The sequence below is a fragment of the Mus musculus genome, chromosome 2 (genome assembly GCF_000001635.26).
Source record: "Mus musculus strain C57BL/6J chromosome 2, GRCm38.p6 C57BL/6J".
NCBI classification, from domain to species: Eukaryota; Metazoa; Chordata; class Mammalia; order Rodentia; family Muridae; genus Mus; species Mus musculus.
The window spans coordinates 31,553,353-31,578,689 of record NC_000068.7 but is presented as its reverse complement, the minus strand read 5'-3'; the positions used below and the strand labels follow the sequence as shown (position 1 = coordinate 31,578,689).

The window sequence follows — 25,337 nt, the reverse complement described above, 5'->3', positions numbered from 1 at the left end:
AAATTTGTCAGTAAGGACTCTCCATGGGCAGTATAACACAGCAGCAAGATGGCAGGGATGAAGGCAGCCCAGAACCTGCAAGCAGCAGCTACTGTTGATAACTGCAGTTGAAGATAATGACTGCTGTGCCAGACACCGACAGGCAGGCAGAGCTTTCCTAAAAAAGCTAGAGACCTGAATCTATCTGCATGTGAAATCACCTTAGCTTCTAAGTGCTACACATGGTGGGTAAAACAAGACTGGAGTCTTGTTTTACTCTCGGGCTCTAGTTGGAGAGCTGTGGTCAAGCTAGTTAATACATAGCTGGGACTTAAGAAGACAGGAAACTTTGATAACTCAAGTGGTCTATCAAAACCATAAGATAATGATAAATTTCAAACACATTGATAGCCAAATCCTGGTTTTTTGTTTGAAATCCACTTTAAAGGAGAAAATCGTCTTAAGTATATTATGGAATGCAGTTCATTTACTATCTACTTTTCAATACCAAACAATAAGTTCAGAACTTCTACTAGTACACTGGTTCTCAACCTTCCAGGTATTGCGACCCTCACGCTGTGATGACCCCTGACCATAAAACTATTTTGTTGCTACTTCATAACTATAATTTTGCGGTTGTTATGAATTATAAATATCTGCTATACAGGATATACGACCTCCAAAGGGATGGTACCCAGAGTAAAAACCACTGTACTAGTAGTACGTGGCCACCACTAGCCAAAACCTCACAGATGGACTGACTCTAGAAGAGCATGCAGTGTTATTAGCGCACGAGCAAAGCCACAGGAGTGCTTCATGGATTCCCCCAGTGTCTGGAAAGCTGAGAAAGTATACAGATATGAAGCAGTGATTTCAGAAGAGCAGTTTCACTCTGCTCAGCATTCAGCAGCTCAAGCGAGTCATGAATCAAGCCCACATGTTAAATGAGCAAAGGCATGAGCTGTCAAGGTGCATATGACAGCCAGTGAATGGAGCTTTTACTAATAGCCAGCACACTCTGTTCTTTTAAAGGACATTTGCTGCTTATGCCAATATCATTTCACTCAAGCCTTGTATTAGCCCAGGGAATAAGTCATTTACCCCAAGCCTTCTACTCTGTCTCAAAAGTAGAAAATGGCAGCACAACAAGGAGCCTGAACTTCTGAGGCCACACACTAATCAATATTTCTCCCACAAAGGTGCCAGTGATAATAAGATCTCCAGATCTCCAAACTTCGTTAATGGCTATCCTTCTTTTGACTTAAATTTACACTTATTGGACTAGAAAGATGGCTCAGTGGTTAAGAGCACCAACTGCTCTTCCAGAGGTCCTGAGTTCAATTCCCAGCAACCACATATTGGCTCACAACCATCTGTAATGGGATCCAATGCCCTCTTCTAGTATGTCTGAAGACAGTGACAGTGTACGCATATAAATAAATAGAAACTCAAACATATTTTTAAAAAAATTACCCTTATTGTATGTGGTTGTACATCCGCCATGGTACCCATGTGGAGGTTACAGGATTGATGGGAGCTGGCTCTCTCCTTCTGCCATGTGCATCCTGAAAACTGAACTCAAGTCCTCAAGCTTGGTGGCAAGTCCCTTAATCCATGAAGCTATCTTGCTAGCCCTCTCGATTCTATAAAAACTTGGTCATTTTTATTTGGGTCCAAGGCAAGGTGCCCAACTCCATGAAGAGTGCATTTATACTGCACTCTGTGTAAAGACATACTAAGGAGTTGGCTAATGCATAGGGCCTTAACAGGGTCTAAGATAAAACACCTTAGCTAAGTTGCTGTTGCAGGCCTATAATTCCAGTTCTTAGGAAACTAAGGCAGGAGGAGCATGAGTTTGAGGCCAGCAGAAGAACTACACAGCAGAACCCTGCCTCAGTAAAACCACCTCCACAACAAACAGGAGCTTAAAGTCCTAACAAGCATTGACTTTAGCAAAATAACCTATCCTCAGGAAAGCTAGTGGGAAGCTGTTGGCAGCTGTAACACTGTGATGGCCCACAACCCATTAACGAGTCCGTCTTCATCGGATGGCCAACACTGTTCTGTTCTGGGAACGTTTTTACCTTTTGGACAGGTTCTCAGGCATCCCAGTCTGGCCTCACTCGCTATGCTTGCTATGTGGCTGAGGACAACCTGGAACTTCCTGATCATCCCGCCTCGACCTCTCAAGTCCTGGGATTGCATAGATATGTGCCACCAGGCTTAGTTTATATGGCTCTGGGGGCTGAACCCAATCCTATAAACCATGCACAGTAGGCAAGCACTCTCAGGCCAGGAACATTTTTAATCATCCTCAGAAACTATTCAAAGTAAAACAGACTTGTGTCCACTGGTCCCGCTTGTAGCCCACTCAGGGCACAGATGCAGAATATGATTCTGGAACAAGATGAGCTGAAAGTCAGCACCCAGTCTTCTCTTAAACAAGTTAAAGGAACACTTGATTTGCTAAGCAGCCAGAGCTCTATCTAGCGTCTTAGACTTTATCAGTAGTCCCAAATCAGATCCTATCTCCACTGCCCTTCAGAACAGCTGTGAATTCTTCATTCCTGACACACAATAATCCACTGGGCCCCCACTCTAGAAATATTTTTAAGTTTTATATGGATCTTCAGAGATTCCCTTTGTATTTAAGAATTCCTTACTCAAGTACACTAATAGCAAACATAGATAACTGTTATAAACCTGAAGACATCTACATAAAGATGCTTCAAGAAAGAAAAGCAGCCCAGTTACAATAGAGCTATGCAATTAGGCTTAACAAACTGAATTCCAGCAGGGTCAGCTCATACTACTACCAGAACTTACTATGTAAATTGAACATAAGACAACTCATTACTCTGAAAAAATTAAGGTCTTACTGTTGCTGATAATTATGAGATCAGATGAGGGTTTCGGAAAGCCCTATGCTTATTAAAATGAAATATAGTAAGTCAAGCCCAAGAGGTCAGACCTGTGATCCTAAGCGATGTGGGTGGCTGAAGCAAAAGCCTGAGTTCAAGACCAGCCTGGGCAACTTGATGAGACCTCAAGTTTTTTCCACTGTGGGTTGAAGGGCTTGCTTAGCATGTACAAGGCCCTGGGTTCCATGCCTAGCACAAACAAGACAAAACAAATATCTTATTGCCATTTACTGGGGGTGAGAGAGGTTCATCTTGGGAGCACTCTATATGTAATGGAGACACAGAACCCTGACTATCCAGATACTCAAACAGGGTCTTCTTTACTAAGCTTTATCACATGCAGATTTTGAATTTTTAAAAAATTTTTTTACTTATGTATGAGTGTTCTGTGTGTATGCTAGAAGAGAGTATCAGATTCCATTACATGGTTGTGAGCCACCATGTGGTTGCTATGAATTGAACTAAGGACCTCTAGAAGAGCATGCAATGCTCTTAACCGCTGAGCCATCTTTCTAGCAGGTTTTTAAAAAAAGATCTGTGTGTAGGTGCATTCATGTATGTCTATTCAGAACCTGTTGTACAGAGCCTGCAGAAGCTGGAACTGGAGCCATCATGCGGGTGCTGAGAATCCAACCCAGGTCCTCTGGAAGAGTAGAGCTCTACAATGCAGATTTCTAAGTTTCCAGCCTTGACCAACGAGATCTACCTAAATAACCCTAAAATTATCAACAAACTTTTGCTTGTTTGTTTGACTTTGCTTTTTGAGACAATGTCTTATCGTGTAGCTCTGGCAGCCCCAGAGAACCTAGAACCTGCTCTGTAGTAGACCTGGCTGACCTGCAACTCACCGAGATTTTTCTGTTCTGCCTCTAAGTGCTGGGATGTAAAGGTGTACACCACTTTGCCAGACTTTTTCTTTTTAATTCCCTTCAAATCATTTCTCAATGGTAGTATGGACTTCTAGCTGTTGCCACTAAGAAGCAACACACCAATCTCTAATGGGCTCATTACCACTTAAGGTAGTGGTGTACTTCATAAATAAGAAACCCAAAGAAGCCGGGCGGTGGTGGCGCACGCTTTTAATCCCAGCACTCGGGAGGCAGAGGCAGGCGGATTTCTGAGTTCAAGGCCAGCCTGGTCTACAGAGTGAGTTCCAGGACAGCCAGGGTTACACAGAGAAAAAACAAAAACAAACAAAAAGAAACCCAAAGGAATATTTCCTTTTCCTCACTCCAAGTTAGGGCAGATTTAACAGAAGGTATCTCCACCCCCACCTCCCCAAGCAAGTCTCAGCAATCCTTAAAACTTCACTAGGATGGCAGAGGCAGGCAGAGGCAGGTGGATCCCTGAGAGTTCAAGGTTAGCCTGATCTACAGAGCTAGCTCCAAGACAGCGAGGGTTACAAAAATAAACTCTGCTTGGAAAATAAATAAATAATTCTCATAAGCTGGGTAGCAGTGCAAAAAGCCTCCAACCCCCCAATACTCAGGAGGCAGAAACAGATGTCCGAGTCTGAGGCCAGCCTGGTCTACAGAGTGAATTCCAGAACGGCCAGGACTGCATAGAAAGACCTTCTCGGAAGAAAAAAAAAACAAAACAAACAAACAAAAACAAAAACAAAAAAACAAATTTATTTTACATTCAACTAAGGAGGCCCTGAGCTTCCTAAAGCAGCGACTGTAATTGTTAGTGGTCGAAGAAAGCCAACAAGATGGCTCTGACACTCTAGCATTGAGAGAGATCCAGTACATCTTACCAACTAGTGAAAAACAGGGTTCAGGGTCTTGTCCAGCAAAGGAAAACCATGCCCATGAGCAGAGCGGTGGATGCGGAGCTGGGCGCAAGGTCATCCATTACAATCATGGAGTAACTGAAGTATCATCACACTATTGGATACTCACTGCTCCAACTAGGCAGTAACAACCCACCAGAGAAACTTTTGGGTGAGTCCAACATTTGTGGTAGGTTATAAAACAATGTCTACAGAACCATCAGTATTAATATGCAAAGTATAGGGGAGACAGGTAGGGTTTCCTCGAAGGACTACTGGAAAGTGATGAAAAGACCCCATTTTCACGTGACCGGTCAAACTCTCCCAACAATGAGTCCTGTGGCAGGTATTCTACTAGGAACCAAACCGTCATTAGTTACACAGCCCGACTTTCAAAGAACCAGAGAGTTGACAAAGTCAGAGAAGATAAACATCACTGGATAGAGGAAAGTTTGAGCGTCGGGGTAACTTGTCACTAAGTTTCAGGCAAAATACAAGGACAATTTTGTACTAGGCACCATGCCAGGAGCCAGAGAGGTCCCATATTCATTCAGAGAAGCCTAAGTCCTCTAAAAAGCCAGTTTCACTGACAAAACGCACAATATTGCCAGATGGTAGTTTCACGGTCCGAACGAGTCCATCCCACACTCTTCCCAGTAGAGTTAAGACTAATCGCCAGAAGGAACTCTCGAGGACCACCCACTTAACACCTCCCCTTCTCTCTGCAAAATAGAGAATTTCAAATATAAAATATCCTCGAATTTCTTCCAATATGCTTGAAATGCATTAAGTGGAAGGCGAGGTTTCCCAAAGCTGCAGAAGCCACGTCCAGGGCGTGAGATGGATGCCTGGGGTCTACAACCAGGACCTGCTGGGATCTGAATCATGGAGAGCAGGCCGCTGGGTGCAGTCGGGCGCGCGGGCGCCAGGAGCGCTTGGCAAAAGCTTCCTCTGGCCCCGGAGCTCCCGAGGGAACCGCCCGGGCCTCCCGCGACTCGCGGCCCTAGGCGCCCACCGGAGGCGTCGGCGCAGCGGCCTCCCGCCCCCGGCCTCCCGCGCCCGTACCTGCCGGACCCGGTGCAGGGCATCCACAAAGCCCTCAGCCTTCATGCCCACCGGAGCGCTCTGCCCCTGCACCAGCTCCGCCATAGCCAAGCCCACCGCCACCGCCGTCGCTCGGCTCCCCCGGTCCGGCCTCCCACTCCGCTCCGGGACCCGTAGCCGGAAAGGGAAAGTCGCCCCACTTCCGGCGGAAGGGAAGCGAAGGGAAGGCACTGCTAGCTCAGAGGGAGACAGAGAGAGAGAGAGAGAGAGAGAGAGAGATAGGTTGGGGGAAAGCAGCGTCTGTGAGGCGGGGTCTCAAAGCACGTGACCGCTGTCCGGCCGGAAGTGGGGGCGTGGCCGTGGCGCGAGGGGGGCCTGCCCTGGGCACAGGCAGATGTCCGTCAAAAAGACCAGGTTGCGACCCCGCCCTCCAAAGGCGTGGGCCCCAGGCCTTTAGCAAGCGTGGGACCGCCACCGCGGCGCAGGTGCGGCCTTATAGTCCCCCGCTGTGTGGTTTTGCCACCTGACGGAGGAGAAACTTGGACTTGGCTCTTCCAACACCTTACCCAAGCCGTCGAGGTGCACTGGCAGCCCCCTCCCTCTCGAAGTGGGGTCGTGGTGTGCTGCATTGACTGAGATTGAGCACCTTACTTGGTACTAGGACCCTTAGTACGGCAGGGCTCCGCCTTTGCTGCAGGGAGTCCCAGGCTCCAGAATGGGCCATCAGTTTGCCAAGGATCGGTTTGATGACACTGCTCAAAAGAAGCCTGGTGTCCTCTTTCACATTCTTTCACCCGGGTAACAGGAAATACCGTGGGACCATCATTGCTTCCGGGCCTGCTGAGGCAAGAGATCTTTAGGAATGTTTGAATGCTTGAGGGGAAGGAAAAGGGGGGAGTCTCACTTCAGAACCCCCTGCCTCCGTCAGAACAAAAAGTTACACCCCACTGTGCCAATATGTATGGGCAGTGGGTTTGTACGGAAGTTCAGGAGTTCAAGGTCATGTTCTAGGTCACCCGCAGCTAGCTACTTGAAACTCAATTTACTATTCTTTCCTTCCATTCTTCGTTTCAGTGTGTGCGTGTAGAATGTGTCACCACATACATGTGAAAGTCAGAGGACAACTCCCTAGAGTTGGTTATATACTTCCACCATATGGGTCCCGGGAATCAAACAGGTTATCAGGTCTGGCAGCAAACACCCACACCGCGGAGCCACCTCATCAACCCTGAGGCTCTCGTTTTTTTTTTTTCTTGGATTCCTAGAGTTTGGCACATAGCAGATGCTTAGGAAACTAATTCTAAGTTGAATATCGCTGACTCTGAATGATTCCTAGATTATGGCAAAATCAAAGAAGCTGGCCAAACTGCACAGGTTGATCACTTTAGACAGATCATTTCCAAACCCGTAGGGGAGACCAAGCTGGCACTCTGGATGGTGGAGAGTTTTCACTTCATCTATGCTTGAGTTTAGCAAACACAGAGTTTCAATCTTCAGGACAGACTTGGCCCTACTTGACGTTTGTCCTACCAACCTCTGAGGAAACACTGTCCACTCTTCCATACTCCCAACTGGCTGGCCCTGATGAGTAGAAATGGGATGTTCTTCTATCCAGGGTCTCTTTATCTAACACTTATTACAAACCCCCTGTTGATTTGGTTGGCGCTTGGTATCTGTTCAATGAATACGTAAAGAATTTTGTCCAATGAGGACAGGGGAAGCATCTTAGACAGTGAGTGCAGAAATGTTGCTGCCACCACCCAAGTGGCCTACAGGCAGGAGCCCAGTCTAATTTGTTTACTAAAACATTGAGGATAATTTAAAGCTTTCAAGAAAGCACAAGTAGCACAGAGTTTTTGTTTTTCCCTTCTGCCCTTTTTTTTTTTTTTTTTTTTTTGGAAGGGGGGGTGTTCGAGACAGGGTTTCTCTGTATAGCCCTGGCTGTCCTGGAACTCCTTCTGCCCTTTTGAATAGATAACTTTGGCAATGCATACTCACTCAAATGTGATTCAAACTCAGGAAATAAATGCCTAGCTAGGATTGGCTGGAACAAAGGACTGACAGCAGAGACTCGGTGGGAGGATAAGAAGGTGAGGTCACTCTGAGCTATACAATAAGGGTTAGCCTGTGGTAGAACCTGTCTCAAGACAGCTAAAACCCAAACAAACTGCATACATACTGGTTGTGAGTAGCTTTGCCTCAGAGACCAGCAGACGACTCTTCCGAATGGAGAGACAGCTCAGGCAGGAAAGGAAGCTCTTGCTGCACAGATGTGAGGTCTGTCTCCAGAAACCACATGGTTCTGGAGCTAGGGGAGATGGCTCAGCCACTAAGAGATCTTGCTGCTATTGGTTCCCAGCACCTACATCAGATGGCTCAGGACTTTCTTAAAGTCCAACTCCAAAGAATATAACACTCTCTTCTGTCCTACTTGAGCACTACACAAATGTGGTACACACACACACACACATAAATTATTTTTAAAATACTTTGCCAGGTAGTGGCAGCACACGCCTTTAATCCCAGTGCCTGGGAGGCAGAGACAAGCAGATCTCTGAGTTCGAGGCCAGCCTAGTCTGCAGAGTAAGTTCCAGGACAGCCAGGGCTACACAGAGAAACCCTGTCTGAAAAAAAACAAAACACAAAACCAAAAAAAAGCTGGACCTGCTAGTCCATGCCTGTAATCCAGAGCTTGGGGGCAGGGGTGGGGTGGGGGGTAGAATTTGGTTTGAACGAGAATACCCTGCACCCATAGGCATTGTCTTTGAATATTTTGTTCTCAGTTGGTAGACTGTTTAGGAAGGCTTAGTGGTGTGTTCTTGTTGGAAGAGGTATGTCACAGGGCTAGACTTTGAGGTTTCAAAAGCCCAAGCCAGGTCCAGTGTGTGTTTCTCTCTGCCCAAAAATCAAGATATACAACTCTCAGCTATTGTTGCAGCATCATGCCTGCCTTTCGTGCCACCATACTCCCCACCATGATAACAGACTAACTCTGAAACCATCAGCAAACCCCCAACGAAATGGTTTCTTTTATAAGAGTTGCTTTGGTCCTGATGTCTCTTCACAGCAACAGGACAGTGAACTAAGACATGGAGACAGAAGGATTTGTCTAGCCAAATTGGGGAGTGCCAGTTTCATTGAGAGAGCCTATCTCAAGAAATTAGATGGTCAGCAAACTGGGCTGTGGTGGCAAAACTCCCAACATGCAGAGGCAGAGGGAAGGGGGTGTCTGTGAGTGTGAAGGCAGCCTGGTCTATGGAGCAAATTCTAAGAAATAAGGACAGCAATGGAAGGAAGTATCCAACATGGACCTTTGACTTTCACCTGTGTGAAAACATACACCCATGCACTCATTTAAACAACATACATGCTTATACATCAGTAAACCAGTTGTTTTTCTCTCTGAGATTTGGGAATATCTTAACTGATGGCATTCAAATGTTTTCTCTTTCTAGAGGTGATGGCATACAACTCTAATCCCAGTACTCTGAAGGCAAAGGCAAGCAGATGCCTGGGAGTTCCATGTTAGACTGCTCTACACAGTGAGTTCTGTGTAGCCAGGGTTACATAGTTAGATCCCATATTAAGAAAGGTGGGCAGCTGTGGAGGTGGCTGTGCAGTTAAGAGCACTGATAAAGTACAGGTCCTTCCCAAGAACAAGCAGCATTCTGAAGTGGAAACTCAAAGGGTTCTTTGGAAAGTCATTTGTACTGGGTGGTGTTTTACTGGGGCAAAGACATGAAGGAGTGTTTTCCTGAAGTCACACAGGTGAAAGACTAAGACAGATTCTTGAAGGAATGTTTAGCTGAAGCAGACAGAAGTAAAAGAATGTTCTGCTAAAGCTAGCACATGAGAGGACACACGAGGAAGGACTCTTTGCTAACAACACGCATGCATTGGTCTGCCTTACCTTGCGTAGTTGAGCTGCATTTGTCAGGACTCTATAGAAATAAACGTACCGAAACACTTCTGGTGCTGTGCTGCAGTTTGTTGCCGCTTCCTCGGACTCAGGCTGATGGGCAGAGTGATGTTCGCTGAGACAGACACACGTGCGAAGGCAAGACTGAGGCAAGACCGTGGAGGACATGTAATGTTTGGAGGGTGTATAAATAGGCCCAACAGACTGTGGCAGAGGCCGAACTTGGCTTGCTTATAGAGCTAGCTGTACAATGTTTGTTGGTCTCGTGTCTGCTGATTTTCACTTCACTGAGAGAGACACAGCAGAGAACTTTTCCTGGTGTTCCTGTTGGCCATGGTCCCTCCTACTGACTTATGTCAAGCCTGAGTCCTGGCTGTCTGCTAGGCAGTGCCACCAATGCTGATTCGTGTTTGCTAAACCAACTCTACAAAGAAAGACTACTGATATATCCATAATGTGTTTGCAAGGATAGAGCTGCCTCTGCTAACCTGTAAACTGAACTGCCGATTTCCAGACAACACAGACAAGAGTTACTCCAATGAACTTTTCTAACAGGTCCACTTCTCCTGCATCCTTTCTTTTCCACTCCCTCTGGTGGGTGGTGGGCTAAAAGGGAGGTTAAAATGTTTAAGAATCATCATTAAAAATAGGTTTTAAAAATTAAAGTTATACCATTTGTAGCCACTGTTTTAAAAAAATTAAAGTTATACCATTTGTATAGGTTTTTTAAAAAATAAAGTTATACCATTTGTAGACCCTAGTTTTGTTTGAGACAAGGACTCTGAGTATCTAGGAGTAAAAGGACCAGAGAAAATGGCTGTGTCTTGTTGACAGATTGACCATTTCATAATTCTACTTTGTTCTCAGTATACTGCTTTATAGACATCTATTTGATATGAATGTAGTTATTCCCATCTTATTACTGTTTGCTTCAGTTCAGAGGCTGGCAAGATTATAAGGACAACATTTAGTAGGGGACTCACTTAGCTAGGGCTTTATTGCTATGAGCAGACATCATGACCAAGACAACTCTTATAAGGACAATATTTGATTTGGGGCTGACTTACAGGATCAGAGGTTTAGTCCATTATCATCAAGACAGGAGTGTGGAAGCATCCAGGCAGTCATGGTGAGAAAGTGGGAGGCAACACTCATGCATGTGAACACACACACACACACACACACACACACACACACACAGAGAGAGAGAGAGAGAGAGAGAGAGAGAGAGAGAGAGAGAACTGGGGAGATGGCTTAGAGGGTAAAATACTTATTGTAGAAGCATTAGACCAGAGTTCAAAACCCTAATGCCCTCATAAATGCCAGGTAGGAATGGCAGCTCACCTGCAATCCCAACTCATGGAAACACACAGGAAATAGCTGGAGAGTTAAACTTGTTAAATTAGTGTGCTACCTTGGCTTTGCTTGACAGAGTCAAACTGCTCTTCAAATTGGACAGTTTCTCTCAAGTGTGGCATGCATCCTACTAGCTATGGGCAAGAGTTCTTACTGCAGGACCAAAGAGATGGGGGGGGGGGGGTAGGTGAGGCGGCGGCAGCAGCATGGTATATTTGGATGGTGGGGGGGAGGCAGCGGCAGCAGCATGGTATATTTGCACGCTGAACAAGCTTGATGATCCAAGTCCAATCTCTGGAAGCCATGGAAGGAGAGAGCTGACTCCACAAGCTGTCCCCACACCCCACAGCCACAAAGAGGCAGGTGCACATCACCACTCACACAGATTGCACACCGTTTCAAAGTAAGACTTCTAACTTCCCACCCTTGTGACATTTGGTACTGTACTCTTTGTTTTCTTCTTCTTTAATGTTTTTATATTTATTTCATTCTATATGTTTAAGTGATTTGCTTGCATGTACATATGTGCACCATGTGCATGCCTAAGAAGATCAGAGGTGAATGTCAAACTCCCAGGAGTTGAAATCAAGGATAGTTGTGAGCAACCATGTGGGTGCTAGGAACTGAACCCATGTCCTCTGCAAAAGTCATAAGTGCTCATAATCACCAAGCCATCTTCTCAGCATTCCTCCCATTCTGTCTTTAAATGACTGAGTCTCTTATCTTGGAGATAGTTGTCTAGTGGATACTCATGTCACTGATCTCAATTCTGTCCCCTGCCAAGACTTCAGGCAAGTATGTGTGGTGCTTTCAGGAAGCCCCAGGACACAGTTTGACCATGGTTCGAGTTGGCCAGGTCATCTGACAAGCTGCAGAATAGGGAACATGTGATTGAGGCCCTGTGTAGTCACCAGAAGATCCATATGTCAAAGCAGAGGGGCTTTACCTAGTTTAATAGGCATAGACTTGAAGACGTGGGGTCTGAGGAGCAGCTCACTCCTGAGGTCTGGGTGCAAATCTATTTCTTGTTGAGGTCTCCCCAACAAATAGTAAGCCCTGCAGCACCCCCTCCCCGTCCCCCGCCAAGGCTTTCCACTGTTCTGAGTCCCACACTCCAGCAATCATGGTTCATTAATAACTCTCAAATCCAGCCTACAAAAAAAGATAGGCAGGGTCTCCTGTAACCTAAGCTGATCTTTTTGTTTTGTTTTGTTTTGTTTTGTTTTGTTTTGTTTTGTTTTGTTTTGTTTTTGGAGACAGTGTTTCTCTGTGTAGCCCTGGCTGTCCTGGAACTCACTCTGTAGATCAGGCTGGCCTCAAACTCAGAAATCCGCCTGCCTCTGCCTCCCCAGTGCTGGGATTAAAGGTGTGCGCCACCATTGCCCAGCAACCTAAGCTGATCTTAAATTCACTCTGTAGCCAAGGATGACCTTGAACTTCTGATCCTTCTGCCTGTACCTTCCCAGTGTTGAGAGTACAGGTGGTTTATACAGTCCCAGGCATCTGAGCTTGCTAGGCATGAACCTAAGAGCTAGGTCCCCAGACTCAATACTTACTATTCTCAGAATTTAAAGTTTTTTCAAAAGTAATGAACATATGCTTACAATTTTGTTTTTATGTTATGGCTAAATATACATAACACAACTTATTGTTGTAATAATTTTATTCAATCACAGTTCAGGGACATTAAGAATATTCACAGTGCCAGGTGATGGTGGCTGTGCCACACACCTTTAACACCTGCACTCGGGAAGCAGGCAGATCTCTGTGAGTTTGAGGCTAGCCTGGTCTACAGATCAAGTTCCAGGGCAACCAGAGCTACACAGAGAAACCCTGTCACCAAAAACAAAAGGACACCATTTTATTTACTGAGGCAGAGTCTCTCACTGCACTCAGAACTTACCAATTCCTGCTATTTTAACTACCAGCTTTCCCTGGAAACGACCCCCCGCCCATGCTTTCTGGATGCAGGGGTGACACGTGGACACCCAAGCCGACTGGGTCTTTATGTGGACACTGGGCATCCACCTCAGGTCTTCAGGCTTTCATAGCAAGGACTTTGCCTACTAAGCTCTCTACACAGCCTCTTTATTTTCCTGTTAAGACCGAATAATAATCTGTCTATAGGCACTTAACATCTGTGTTTCCATAACTGACTTGTGGGCTGGGTAGCTCTTACCTTGGGCTGCTGTGAATCTTACTGCAATGGACACAGATTACAAACACATGCTGGAGGCTTTGCTTTCTATAAAACTGGATTTTGATTCATATTCTCTCACAGACATGCTCATCTCCAGAAAAATGAGTTATCTTTATAATCCTGCCACTGGGGAAGCTGAGGCAGGAGGATCTCTGTGAGTTCATCGTGAGTTCCAGTTCACCCTGGGCTATATAGTGTGAGGCTCTGTCTCAAGAAATCCCCTAAGCACTAGTTCTTTCTCTCTGTCCCCTCAGCCATTACTCCTAGGACACCTCCATTCCTTTCTGACTCCCCACTGACCCACTGACCCACTGACCCACTGACCTACTCTCTGAATGGGACCCCACAGCTGCTACACATGTCTGGGAACCAGATCACTTCTTTGCTCAGCCCACAGCAGAGAAGCTTCTTCCTGCCATAGGTGGGATTAACAGAGACCCACAACTTGACGGTGTACAGAGCATTGAGGATTCTGGAGCAGTCAGCAATAAAGGGACTGTCTTTAGTAAACCCTTCCCTTGGAGGCTCCAGGGTCTGTGTGGAAGAGGATAGAAAGACTCCAAAGACACAGCATCAGCTAGCCTTAACTGGACTGATACACATGTGAACTCCTAGGGACAGTGGTGAAAAGCACAAGAACCGTACAGGTTCAAACCAGACAAAAGCCCAGCACAATGAAGGAGAAGTGGACACAAAGCCCGACCCCTAACCTAGAAGCCATCTGCAATTGGTAGCTGCTGGGAATCAGTTTTCTTCAATGGAGTGGCACTTGGTGTATCAACCACATCCTAGGGTAGGCTCCACATCCAGGAGCAGCCAACAAACACAAAACAGACTCAATGTTTCTGAATGCTCTTGTGTGTTGTTGCTATGGTTTCATAGTTTTTGTCTTTTTGTTTTGTTTTATTTTCTTGTTTTGTTTGTTTGTTTGTTTCTTCTGGGGTGGGTTTTTTTTTTTTGACTGAGAGAGAGAGAGATCAAGAACATGGAGTTGGGGGTGGGGGGAGCGTAGTCTAGAAGGAGTCCAGAGGAGAAAGAATGTGATCAAGATAGATTGACTGAAAAATATTAAAAATAATTTAAAAAATACAATTGTAAAAGCTCCCAAAAACAAAACAACAGGTTGAGAGAAGGTTCTGCTGGCTCTTAGTGAGATGCAAAGGTGAAGACCTGAGTTGTCTCCCTTAAAATGTAACCGCATGCCTGCTCTCCCAGAACTGAGGAGGTAGAGACAGGAAGACGCTGCCAAGTGTAGCAAGAAACTTTGTATCAAAAGACAAGGATGGCCAGGCCTGTGGCGAACACATTTAATCCTAGCAATCGGGTGGTGCAGACTAGAGGATGTCTGAGAGTTACAGTCCAGCCACTGCTGTCTCAATAACGAAAGCCAGAAAAACAACCAAGGAAAAAGAAGAGGAGGAAGACATGGGGGTGAGGGGTGGGGGAGAACCAAATGTGGGCGGGGGTGGGAGAGGCAGGAGACAAATGGAGTTGGAGGGGTGGGCAAAGCCTTAAGTTAACCAGGAGTGGATCTGGGCCTCTCTTCCTACTTCCTGCTGTCACAGAGGTGGAATTTTCTTTGGAAGCTTTGCATTTTTCCTGTTTCATGGCAGCCTTGTTCTGGTGAAACGTTCATTGTTCCCCTCCCCGACACCAGAGCCAGGACCAAGCCAAGTATAACAGTCAGGCTGCAGCACAGTAAACCCCCAGGAGGGCCCTGAACAGGCCTAGAATCCATAAGACCTGCCTCACTCACACTTCCACCTTCAACCCTAGTTATCCACAGTAGACCAGCAAGATGGCTGGCTGAGGACCGCCCACCATGCCAGCTCTGCTTCAGTCCCTGAAGCCTACAGTAGAAGCAGAGAACTGACTCCCTGACCCTCACACAATGGCACAAGTGTGCCTGCGTTCATACCATGTGTCACTACCACAAGCTTTTGAGACAGGGTTTCACTGTGTATCTCCACCGGCCTGGAACTCACCACTTAGCTCCACCTCTGGCCCCAGCCTCCCAAGTGCAGAGACCGCAGGTGTGCAACACACCCCTTGTAGCCCACATATTTCATAATCTGCACAAGTCCGTGGATAGGTGCGAGAGAAGCACAACGTCTTCCTGTGTGAGACTAAGGCTTAGGAACTCCCAGGAACTATGTATGGCTGGCTTGCAAAGGCACTGGGAGAACAAGGATGACCTTCCAGATGTCAAGAGTCCCAGCCAACCAACAAGAAGTTACTGGGCCACAATTGCTCAGTCTCTTAAAAACAAAACATTTATTTTATGTGTATGAGTGTCTGCGTGCAAGTATGTGTACCATGTGCACATTTTGTGTTCAAAGAGATCAGAAGAGGACATCAGATCCCCTGGAACTGAACTGTGGAACGCATGTAGATGCTGGGATCTGGGGACCTCAGGTCTCTGCAAGAGCTGCAGGTGTTCTTAACCAGCAAGCTACATGCCAGCCCCTCGCTGCCACCTTTCCTTGTCAAGTCAGGGTCTCATGTAGCCCAGCTTTGCCTTGAACTCCATATGTAGCCAGCAGTGACCTCAAACTCCTCATCCTCCTGCCTCCATTTTCCAAGTGCTGGGCATAGGGGATATTCTGTCTTGACACGTATCTGCCAAGCACTTAGTTCAGTTGACTGACGCTCTCCTTTTGGCTCTGGCATGTGTCTATCAGAAGATACATATTTTTAAAGACAGGTATAGTGGTGTGTACCTTTAATCCCAACATTCAAAAGGCAGAGGCAGGTAGATCTGAGTTTTAGGCCAGCCTGGTCTACAGAGTGAGTTCCAGGACAGCTAGGTGAAGTGGAAACTTGAGGGTTTTAGGAAAGTCAGTTTGTGTTGGATGGTGTTTTGCTGGGGGCAACCACATGAAGAAACGTTTCATTCAAGTGGACAAAGGTGAAAGGCTAAGGCAGACTTGTGAAGGAACATTTAACTGAAGCAGGCACAGGTGAAAGGATGTTCTGCTAAAGCAAGCATGTGAAAGGACACATGAAGGATTCTTTGCTAACAACACGCATGTATTGGTTCAGATTACATTGCATAGTTGAGCTGCATTTGTCAGGACTCCATAGAGAAAAACACACCTAAAAACTTCTGGTGGTGTGCTGCAGTTTCTTGCCACTTTCTGAGACTCGGGCTGATTGGCAGAGTGATGTCAGCTGAGACAGACATGTGCTGAGGACAAACATCACGTGATGTTTGGAGTGACTATAAATAAAATTCAAAGAACAGTGATGGAGGCTAAGCTTGACTTACTTATTTGTTGGTCTCGCATCTTTGCTGGTCTTCCTGAGAGAGGCACAGCCGAGAACTTTTCCTAGCGTTCCTCCAGGTCCCTCCTACTGACTCGTTCCAAGCCTCAGGCCTGCCTGTCTCTGCTAGGTTGTGCCACCACTGCTGATTCTTGTTTGCTATCCAGACTCTACCGAACTAGACTGCTAGTATATCTGTGAGGTGTTTGCAAGTGGACTGAGCTGCCTCTGCTAACCTGTAAACCGATTTCCAAACAACACAGATGGGAGTTGTTTCAGAAAACCATTTCTAATAGGTCCACTTCCCCTGTATCCTTTCTTTTTTACTACCTTTGGTGGGTGGTGGGCTAAAAAGGAGGTTAAAGTTTTAAAGAATCATCATTAAAAATAGGCATTGAAAAAAAATTAAAGTTACAGCCAGGGCTACACAGAGACCCACTGTTTCTTTTGTTGAGACAGGAACTGGCTATAAGCCCTGGCTGGTTTCCTTGCTGCATAGACCAGTTCACCTTGAGCTTGTGCTAGCTGTTGGTCCTCTGCCTCCTGAGGTCTTACTTACATTGTTGTGTCTGGGAAAGGATGTGTTACTAAGTTAAGCAGCAGGCTATAGGATATTTGCTGTTTGCCCCCTGAAACAAGCTAAGGGTACACACACCAACCACAGGGGTCATTTCATGAGCAGCTGGGTGGACATTAAAATGAGTAGGAAGCCCTATAATCAGATGCAGCAAAATGAGAGCAGAGGGGCTGACAAGATGGTTCAGTGGCTACAGACACTTGCCTCCAAGCCTGACAACCTTCTTGATTCTGGGGCTCATTCACATGGTGGAATGGGAGAACAGAACCCAGCAACTTCTCCTTTCATCTCTCTACACTGGGTGTCATACCTGTGTGTCCCTACACAAGCAGGTACCCCACCACACACACCCCCAGTAATAAAGTTGAAATAAAATAAAATAAAATAAGAAAAACTAGATCCAAGAATTTATTAGACATAGCAAGCTGAGAAAAGGGTGTGATCATGTCACCTTGACCCCATAAAGAGGACACCAGCCACCTAGTGCTGTGCTGATGTTCTAGTGTGCTCTCCTGTTGCTGTGATAGCTTGCTTGGACCCAAACCAACATGAGTAGAAAAGAGTCTACTGGCTTACACTTCTAGTCCATCATTAGATATGAACACAAAACCGGATGTGGAGGATCTTTGGGAGAGAGTATAGTAGAGTCGCAGAGTTTGGGATGATAGTGTGACCAGGTCCAGGTGCCCTGAGGGGCATGGGCTTTGTTGGAAGGCAGCAGGGCTGGCTCAGGCTGCCTCATTCCCTCCAACCTGCTGTGATTGTTGAGGGTCGTCAGAGCAGGAACTGAGGCAGAGGTTGTGGACGACTGCTGCTTATGATCATTGATTTATGTTTAGCTGACTTCCTTATTTATTTGTTTGTTTGTTTGTTTGTTTGTTGGGTTTTCTCAGTGTAGTCCTGGTTGTCCTGAACCTTATTCTATAGGCCAGGCCTCTGCCTCCCAAGTGCTAGGCCTAAAGGCGTGCGCCACCACTGCCTACCCAGCTAGCTTTCTTATACGGCTTAAACGCATCTGCCTAGGGATGATGCCGCTCACAGTGGGCTGGGCCACATCAATCAGAGAAGTTTCTTCTGATGGACGTGACCACAGACCAATAAGATCTGGAAAGTTCCTCAATTGAGTTATTCTCTTCCCAGGTGGCTCGAGGCTGTGTCCGTTGATAATAAAAGTCAGCCAGTAGAGATGAGAGCCCGTCAGCTGACCACCTAGTATATTGAGGGTCTCATAGGCAGAGAACCTCTTACTGCTGCAGGGGCTTCAACTACGCTCAGGCCTCACTGTTGAGCTGCCCATCCACTCTCTCATTCATCCTTCTGTAAACATCTGGACAAGTTCTGACCCTTCACCTCTGCGGCCTCCGTAGTCTTGCACCTGAGTTCTACAGCTGCAAGGCTGGCTCAGACCTGTGGTTCTAGGGCTTGATTCGATGACAGTGTCTGTAACAGGGCTTCCCCTTAGCTGCCACTCACCCCACCAGCTTTATCTGTTTCTTCGTGGGCCTCTTGTTGAATTCTCTGAACTCTACTATGCCCTTCTTGACTTTTTGCAGTCATTCCATGCGATGTGCCATCTGAGTTAATATTAATAACTAAGATCAGACTAAAAGCCTTCAATTAGCTGTCAAGGGTGTCAGGACTCCCAGGCAAACCACTACCAAGAAACCCACAGTCCCTTGTGCTTACTGATATTAAGTCCATTACATCATTGTGATGCTGGGAGGTGGCACACACCTCTATCCCGGCACTCAGGAGGCAGAGGCAAGCGGATCTCTGTGAATTCAAGGCCAGCCTGGTCTCTAGAGTTCTAGGACAGCCAGGGCTACACAGAGAAACCCTGTCTCAAGAGAGATAGAGGGATGGGGCAAGGAAGATTCTGCCCATATCTTGGTTCAGCTGCCAGTATCTCATTGAGATGCTAGGATACAAGGCATGCTAAGCCTTGGTGGCTGGCTCTGCCAAGAGCACCTAGGATGGGTTAAAGGTCCTGCACAGAGTTAGTAAAAGTAAATGTACAGAGGCTCTAAAGTTTGAGAGAATCTACCCAGAGCACCAGCTATGGCAGAGTAACTGTTATATCCCCACCCCTTGTTGGAGGGCCTTTCTTACATGGGTCAGTCACACCCACACAGGTCTCTCAGACAGGGCAATCCTGGCCCCTCGGTGCTGTGTGGTCCCTAAGAGGACAGCCTCATGGTCTGAAGACTCTGTGCTCAAGAGGGCTGTCTGTCTGGACAATTCAGATGGGCATTTCAGGCTTGGGGTTGTCTGTGCCCAGGACTGCAGTGAGAAGCTTCATAGGAGCTAGAGCTGCAGAGGGTGGTTGTGCCTGGGATGGTTGGGGGGGGGGGAAGGGGACGACGACACATAACCACTCCTTTTCCTTATCAAGCTTCCTGTTTTCTTCTGTGCCCTCAGGCAGATGAGAAGAAGCTTCATGATCAGGAAACTGCCCCAGGACATTTGCACTGCTCAGCTAATGGCATAGGGCTTCCAAAGGAGGTATGCAGGTGAGCAAGACCAAAGCCCAGCTGCTCACACCTGGAGGAGCTGTTGAGCAGTAGACTAACCCTCTGGCCCTGGCCACCTGCCACTGTCCTCCAGAAAGTAGGTCATCTGTCCAGGAGAGGCTTGGGACCTGGACTGCTCTTGTGAGTAACATGAAGCAGATGTAATCTCTGCATCGCCAGAGAAGCTGAGGCAGGAGGATTGCTGAAAGTTTGTGACCAGCTGGCCTATTGCAGAGTAAGAACCTGTCTCACCAAGACGAGGAAGAGGGAGGAAGGGAGGAGAGGTGAGGATGAGGACAAAGGACAGCAAGCCAAGCAGACTGTGCTTCCAAAGGTACTTAGGAAGCTGATGCAGGGTCAGTTTAAAGCCTGCCTGGACTGCAGGGCTAGGCCCGAGGCAGCCTAAATAACTTAGTGAGACCCTCTCTCAAAACAAAGTTTAAAAAAAGAAAGAAAGAAAGAGGTGTGGGGTGGGGTCGGAGGTCAATGGTAGAACACTGTAGAGTGTCTGTGAGGTGCAGGGTTCATTGCCCAATAACTGGGGAAGAGATAATGTGTATAAACCAAAGTTTCCAGAAAAGCCCACAGCTGTGTTAAAGACTTAACAAGACTGGTTGACTAGTTATTGTGGGGAGTTGGAATGTCCAAGGTCCAAAGCCACATTTTGAAGGGCTCTCTACGGATCCTGAGTAGTCTGCGACCATACCTGCGCATGACACCACATAACCGTGATCATGGTATAAACCCCTTTGGAATGGAAAATCTCTTTTAACGAAGACACTACTATATTCACCAGCCTCAAAGCTGAGCCTGTCATCAGATCAGATCTGAATCCTGCACCAGAGACTTCCCTCTTCCCTGTTCTGCCACAACCCACCGACCGGGTGTTCCCACCAACAAATTTTGTTCTGTAACTATGAAAAATTCACAAGACTGTTACCACGTTGGGACACGATATTTGGCATTGACCAACGTCTACTGGGCTGCGGTTGCTCATGTGAGCTCCAGAATAAACCATCCCTTATTCTCTTTGTGGTGAGAACAAGGTCGGGGGGGGGGGCATGGCCCACAGGGACTCCTAGGAAGAGGACCCTTTGTGTGGACACTTCGCTGGTTAGAAGAGTAAAGCTGGGCAACGTTAGGCAACTTACATGGTTAGAGTGGCTGAGATCCCTCAGAAAGACATCAGATTTGCTGGGGATGGACCCAGTGGCAGAGCCCTCAGCCAGAATCCATAAGGCCCTGGATTCAATTCCCAATAAGTGTCTGGGTGTCATGGTGAGAGAAAGTAGCCGACACAGAATGACAGCAAAGAGTTGCAGGACCCTCTGAGTTGGGCACATTAAAAAAAAAAAAACTCCACACACCAGGCGTGGTGGCACATGCCTTTAATCCCAGCACTCAGGAGGCAGAGGCAGGCAGATTTCTGAGTTCGAGGCCAGCCTGGTCTACAAAGTGAGTTCCAGGACAGCCAAGGATATACAGAGAAACCCTGTCTCGAAAAACAAAACCAAAAACAACAACAACAAAAAACCAAAAAAAAAAACAAAAAAAACAAAAACAAAACAAAAAACAAAAAACAAACTCCACAAAGAGGTGGGTTCCCTTCCCTTGAATCTGGGTGTCGTGTGGCTGTTTCTGTTTACGCAGCAGAGAAACGATAGGATGTGAGTTGTCCAAAATGAGGACGCAAAGATTCCACAGCTTCCCAGGGAGATGTCCACCATCCTTGTCTGCTCAGTACAGGACATGCCTTCTAGACTACATCTGATTCCTGTCCCTAGGTGTCAGAGTCGCCTCTGACCTTCGACATGTTCCCAGGTGGCGTTGTAGACATCAAGGGTAAAGAAAGGCAAGTCTTTCCCTGTGGGTTGCATTAGAATTTCTTTTCAAACACTGTTCCATCATATCTGGGCAGTGGTTGTTAGATACTCACCCACTCTAGTGGCAGGAAAAGCTTTCCCCACCTTGGCCTCTCTTTGTGAACTTTGTAAACTTTGTACCATCAAGGCAGGAAAGTGTCCAGGGTCCAGGACTCTAGCAGCCAGGCCCCTCGCCCAGATCCCCTGTTTTAACTGTCACAAAGGTCATCTCCACTCCCTCAACACCACCCTCCCCAGATTATGCTAATTTTAGGTGAAAAGTCTGAACCAAAGACACCAATCCCTGAATAGGAAACCCCACCAATCCACACCCTGGAAATCACACACACACACATACACACACACACACACACACAACCCACATGCACACACACACACACATGCACACACACACATGTACACACACACACATGCACACACACACATGCACACACACACACGCACATGCACACACATGCACACGCACACACACACACGCATGCACACACACACGCACACGCACACGCGCACACACACACACACACACACACACACACACACACACCAGCACCAGCACCCCTATATAAGCACTGTGCTTTATCCAGTTCCCTGCTCCCTCCTGGGAGCATAGGTCCACTCCTGGATTTGTCCCTCCTTTCCTGGACTCTCCAATCAAACTCTTTCATGAGATTTGCTGCCTGGTGTAACTCATTCATTGAAAGAAAAGAAGCAATAAAGAGAAGTGCAGAGAAGGAGCTGGGCTGAGGCTCCGGAGCCCCTCAGCTCACCCTCCCCTGGGAGCTGCAGGGCCCCTGCTGAGGAGGCTTCCTCTCTGCTCCTGTGTCCCAGGATGCCTTTCACTGGGACCTCAGAGCTGTGTGCTTCCTGCCCTTCCAGCCCTTCCATGCTCTCCCCTTACCCCCGCCCCAGAAGAAAAGCCAGCAATGTCTCTTGCCTTTAATCCCAGCATTTAGGAGGTAGAGGCAAAAAAACTTTATATTGTTTTGGTTTGACTTTTCAAGACAGGGTTTTTCTGTGTAGCTGTGACTGTTCTGAAACTCACTCTGTAGACGTGTAGCCACTCTGTAGACCAGGCTGGCCTTGAACTCAGAAATCCGCCTGCCTCTGCCTCCCAAGTGCTGGGATTAAAGGCGTGTGCCACTACTGCCCGGCTTGCCTTTGCCTTCTGAGTGCTGGGATTAAAGACATGTACCACCACATCTTAGTTAGGGCCTCCATTGCTATTGAAGAGACACCATGACCATAGCAACTCTATTTTTTTTAAGATTTATTTATTAATTTATTTATTTATTATGTATGTAAGTACCCTGTAGCTGTTTTCAGACACACCAGAAGAGGGCATCAGATCACATTACAGATGGTTGTGAGCCACCATGTGGTTGCTGGGAATTGAACTCAGGCCCTCTGGAAGAGCAATCAGTGCTCTTAACCACTGAGTCATCTCTCCAGCCCTGAACATGTAATTTCAAAATCTTTAAATTTTTGAGTCAAAAATAAATGAGTGGGATTTCTTGTCTTTCTTGTAAAGAATTTCTTTTCATAGATGAAATCATAAAATATCTTGTGAGAGGTGTTTGGATTTACAGATGAGGGTTAACTCAGTTAAATCAAGGCCATTACACCGTGTGGTGGTAAGTAAGCTTGGCTGGTTGTTGAACACCTTGGTAGCGATGCTTTAGGGACATAAGCATTTGCTCTGTAGCAACTTTTGGCTTTATGGGAAGAGTAGAAAGCCTTTTGACTCATTCTCAGCTCCCTTAGACACCTTACTATGACCCTTAGTCGCCCCATATGTATCAGTCTGGCCATCCCTATAGCACCCCACCTTAAGGATAGACATGGGAGCTGGAGACAGAGAGAGACAAAGAGACACAGACAGAGACAGAGACCCAGGCAGAGGCAGAGACCCAGGCAGGACAACTTGCAGGCATTGGCCCTCTCCTTCCAAGCCTCAGTACTGAACTCAGATCATTAGTCTTTTTGGCAAACTCTTTATCTGCTGAATCAGGCACCACTCCCTTTCTGGCTATTCTTGGGATCTACTGGGAGTGAAAACCTATAGTCTGTCTGTCTGTCTGTCTATCAATCAATCAATCAATCAATCAATCAATCAATCTATCTATCTATCTACCTATCTATCTACACACACACACACACACACACACTTGACATGTAGCCTTGAGTGACCAACCTTTTGTGACCTTCATGTGTCAGCCTCTTAGGTGCTGAGATTTTGGGGTGACTCACTACACCCCACTCACTGCTTGACCTTTTCTGTTTCACGTGGCTTCAAGTCCTCAAGATCCGGCTGTTAGAACTCCCCCTCCTTTTGTAAAAGATTTATTGATTTGTATTTGATGCATATGAGAGTGTTCTTCCTGCAGGGATATTGGTGGGTGCACTGTATTCATGCAGTGCTCACGGATGCCAGCAGAGGGCATCAGACTCCTCGGAACTGGAGTTACAGACCGTTGTGAGCCACCATGTGGGTGCTGAGACTCCAATCTGGATCCTCTGCAAGAGCTGTCAGTGCTCTTAACCACTAGGCCATCTCTCCAGGCTTCTCTCTCTTGTTTTTGAGACAGGGTCTCATGCAGTGCAGACTGGTTTGGAACTCTCCACACTCTTGCCTCAGCCTCTTGAGGTTGAGATTTCAAGTGTGAGCCATTAGGCCTAGCTGTCACAGGCTTCTTGTTGGGGAAAATAGGTTGGGGAAAATCTCTAGTTGCTAAAATCTTATCATGTCCTCTAGAGATGAGATAAAGCCCAGAGAGGTTGAGCGGAGCACCTGAAGTCACACAGCCCAGCAGTGGAAGAGTTAAGATTAGACACCAGGGCTGCTTCATGAAACCCTGGGGTCCAGTCAGCCTAGGCCTCTTCTCAGGCACACAGTAAACAACTGCAGCCCACACTCGGGTTCACTCAGTGACAGACCCACCAGTGACCCAAAGGCATGAAGTCCAAAGCCCATTTCACTCTTTTCGAATGAACAGCTGAGAGATGATTTGCAATGTCAGGCTTTGGCTACTGATGTTGGGTGGAGCGGGACCGCAGCAAGCAGTCACACCAAATAAAACATATTATTTGGGAGTGATTGGAGGCAGACAGGCTGAAATATTGTGCAGGGAAGGGCTCCCGCAATCTGCCTGAGAGCGGCAAAATCGCTTTTCCCAGCTCGGCTGCCGATTCACATTTAGGGCAATTTCCCTCACGGTAGCTCGCCTCTGCCAGTAGGCTTAGCTTGCGCCCTGACTGTTTCCCAGATGGACCGATTCTGGATGCACACAGAACTCAGGGGTCTGTGGGGAACTGGCTTCCTCTGCCCCTGTGGAGGCCACTGAGATGTTTTCCTGAGAGTGGCTCCTGGGCCTTAGGGACTCCTGAAAAAGATGAGACCAGCGCCAGAGAGGTTCTGCATGGTCTCAGAGTCACACAGCTCTCACACTGCCAGGGAGCTATGGATGTTAGGACGGTGGGGCTGTCCAGGGTGTGCGGTGCTGTGTGGCCCTGAGACTCTGCATCTAGTATGCAGGGAGGAGGTATCAGAGTGACTTAGGGAGTCCCTGTGGCAAGTGTCTCATGTCCTTTTGCATTGTGAGTGGAGGCCGGATTGAGTCTGCAGCTACAGAAGAAGGCCCCAGAGGCGAGTGTCCCCAGCAGGAGACTGACCTGGGGTGGGGACTCTGAGCAAAGGCAAACACAGGTGTGCACAGCCACACTGATGGAGACTTTTCTCTTTATGTATGTGTGTGTGCATGTGCACATGTGTGCATCTATGTGGAGGCCAGAAGAGACAACCTTGATTATTTTTTTCAGGTGCTGCCCATCTTTTTATTTTTATTTTTGGCAGTGTTTTCCACTGGCCTGGAACTCAGTAAGTAGGCCAGGCTGGACTGGTCAGCAGGATTCAAGG

General features: G+C 47.0%; 1 protein-coding gene across 13 annotated transcripts in view; it reads right to left on the bottom strand.

Moving 5' to 3' along the window:
• The window catches only part of Fubp3 (far upstream element (FUSE) binding protein 3), a 44,884-nt gene extending 38,837 nt beyond the window's left edge, over positions 1-6,047 (bottom strand). For 7 of the 13 annotated variants that reach the window (XR_001783040.2, XR_001783041.2, XM_006498126.2 and 4 more), the window contains exon 1: positions 5,737-6,047. Coding sequence is in view for 9 of the 13 variants with exons in the window: in XM_006498126.2 (XP_006498189.1) it covers positions 5,737-5,820 (84 nt within the window). In the remaining 4 variants the exon portion in view is untranslated. The remainder of the gene's footprint in view (positions 1-5,736) is intronic. The other 6 variants (NM_001033389.4, NM_001290548.1, NM_001363080.1 and 3 more) reach the window with 2 other exon arrangements.
• Positions 6,048-25,337: the final 19,290 nt, after the last annotated feature.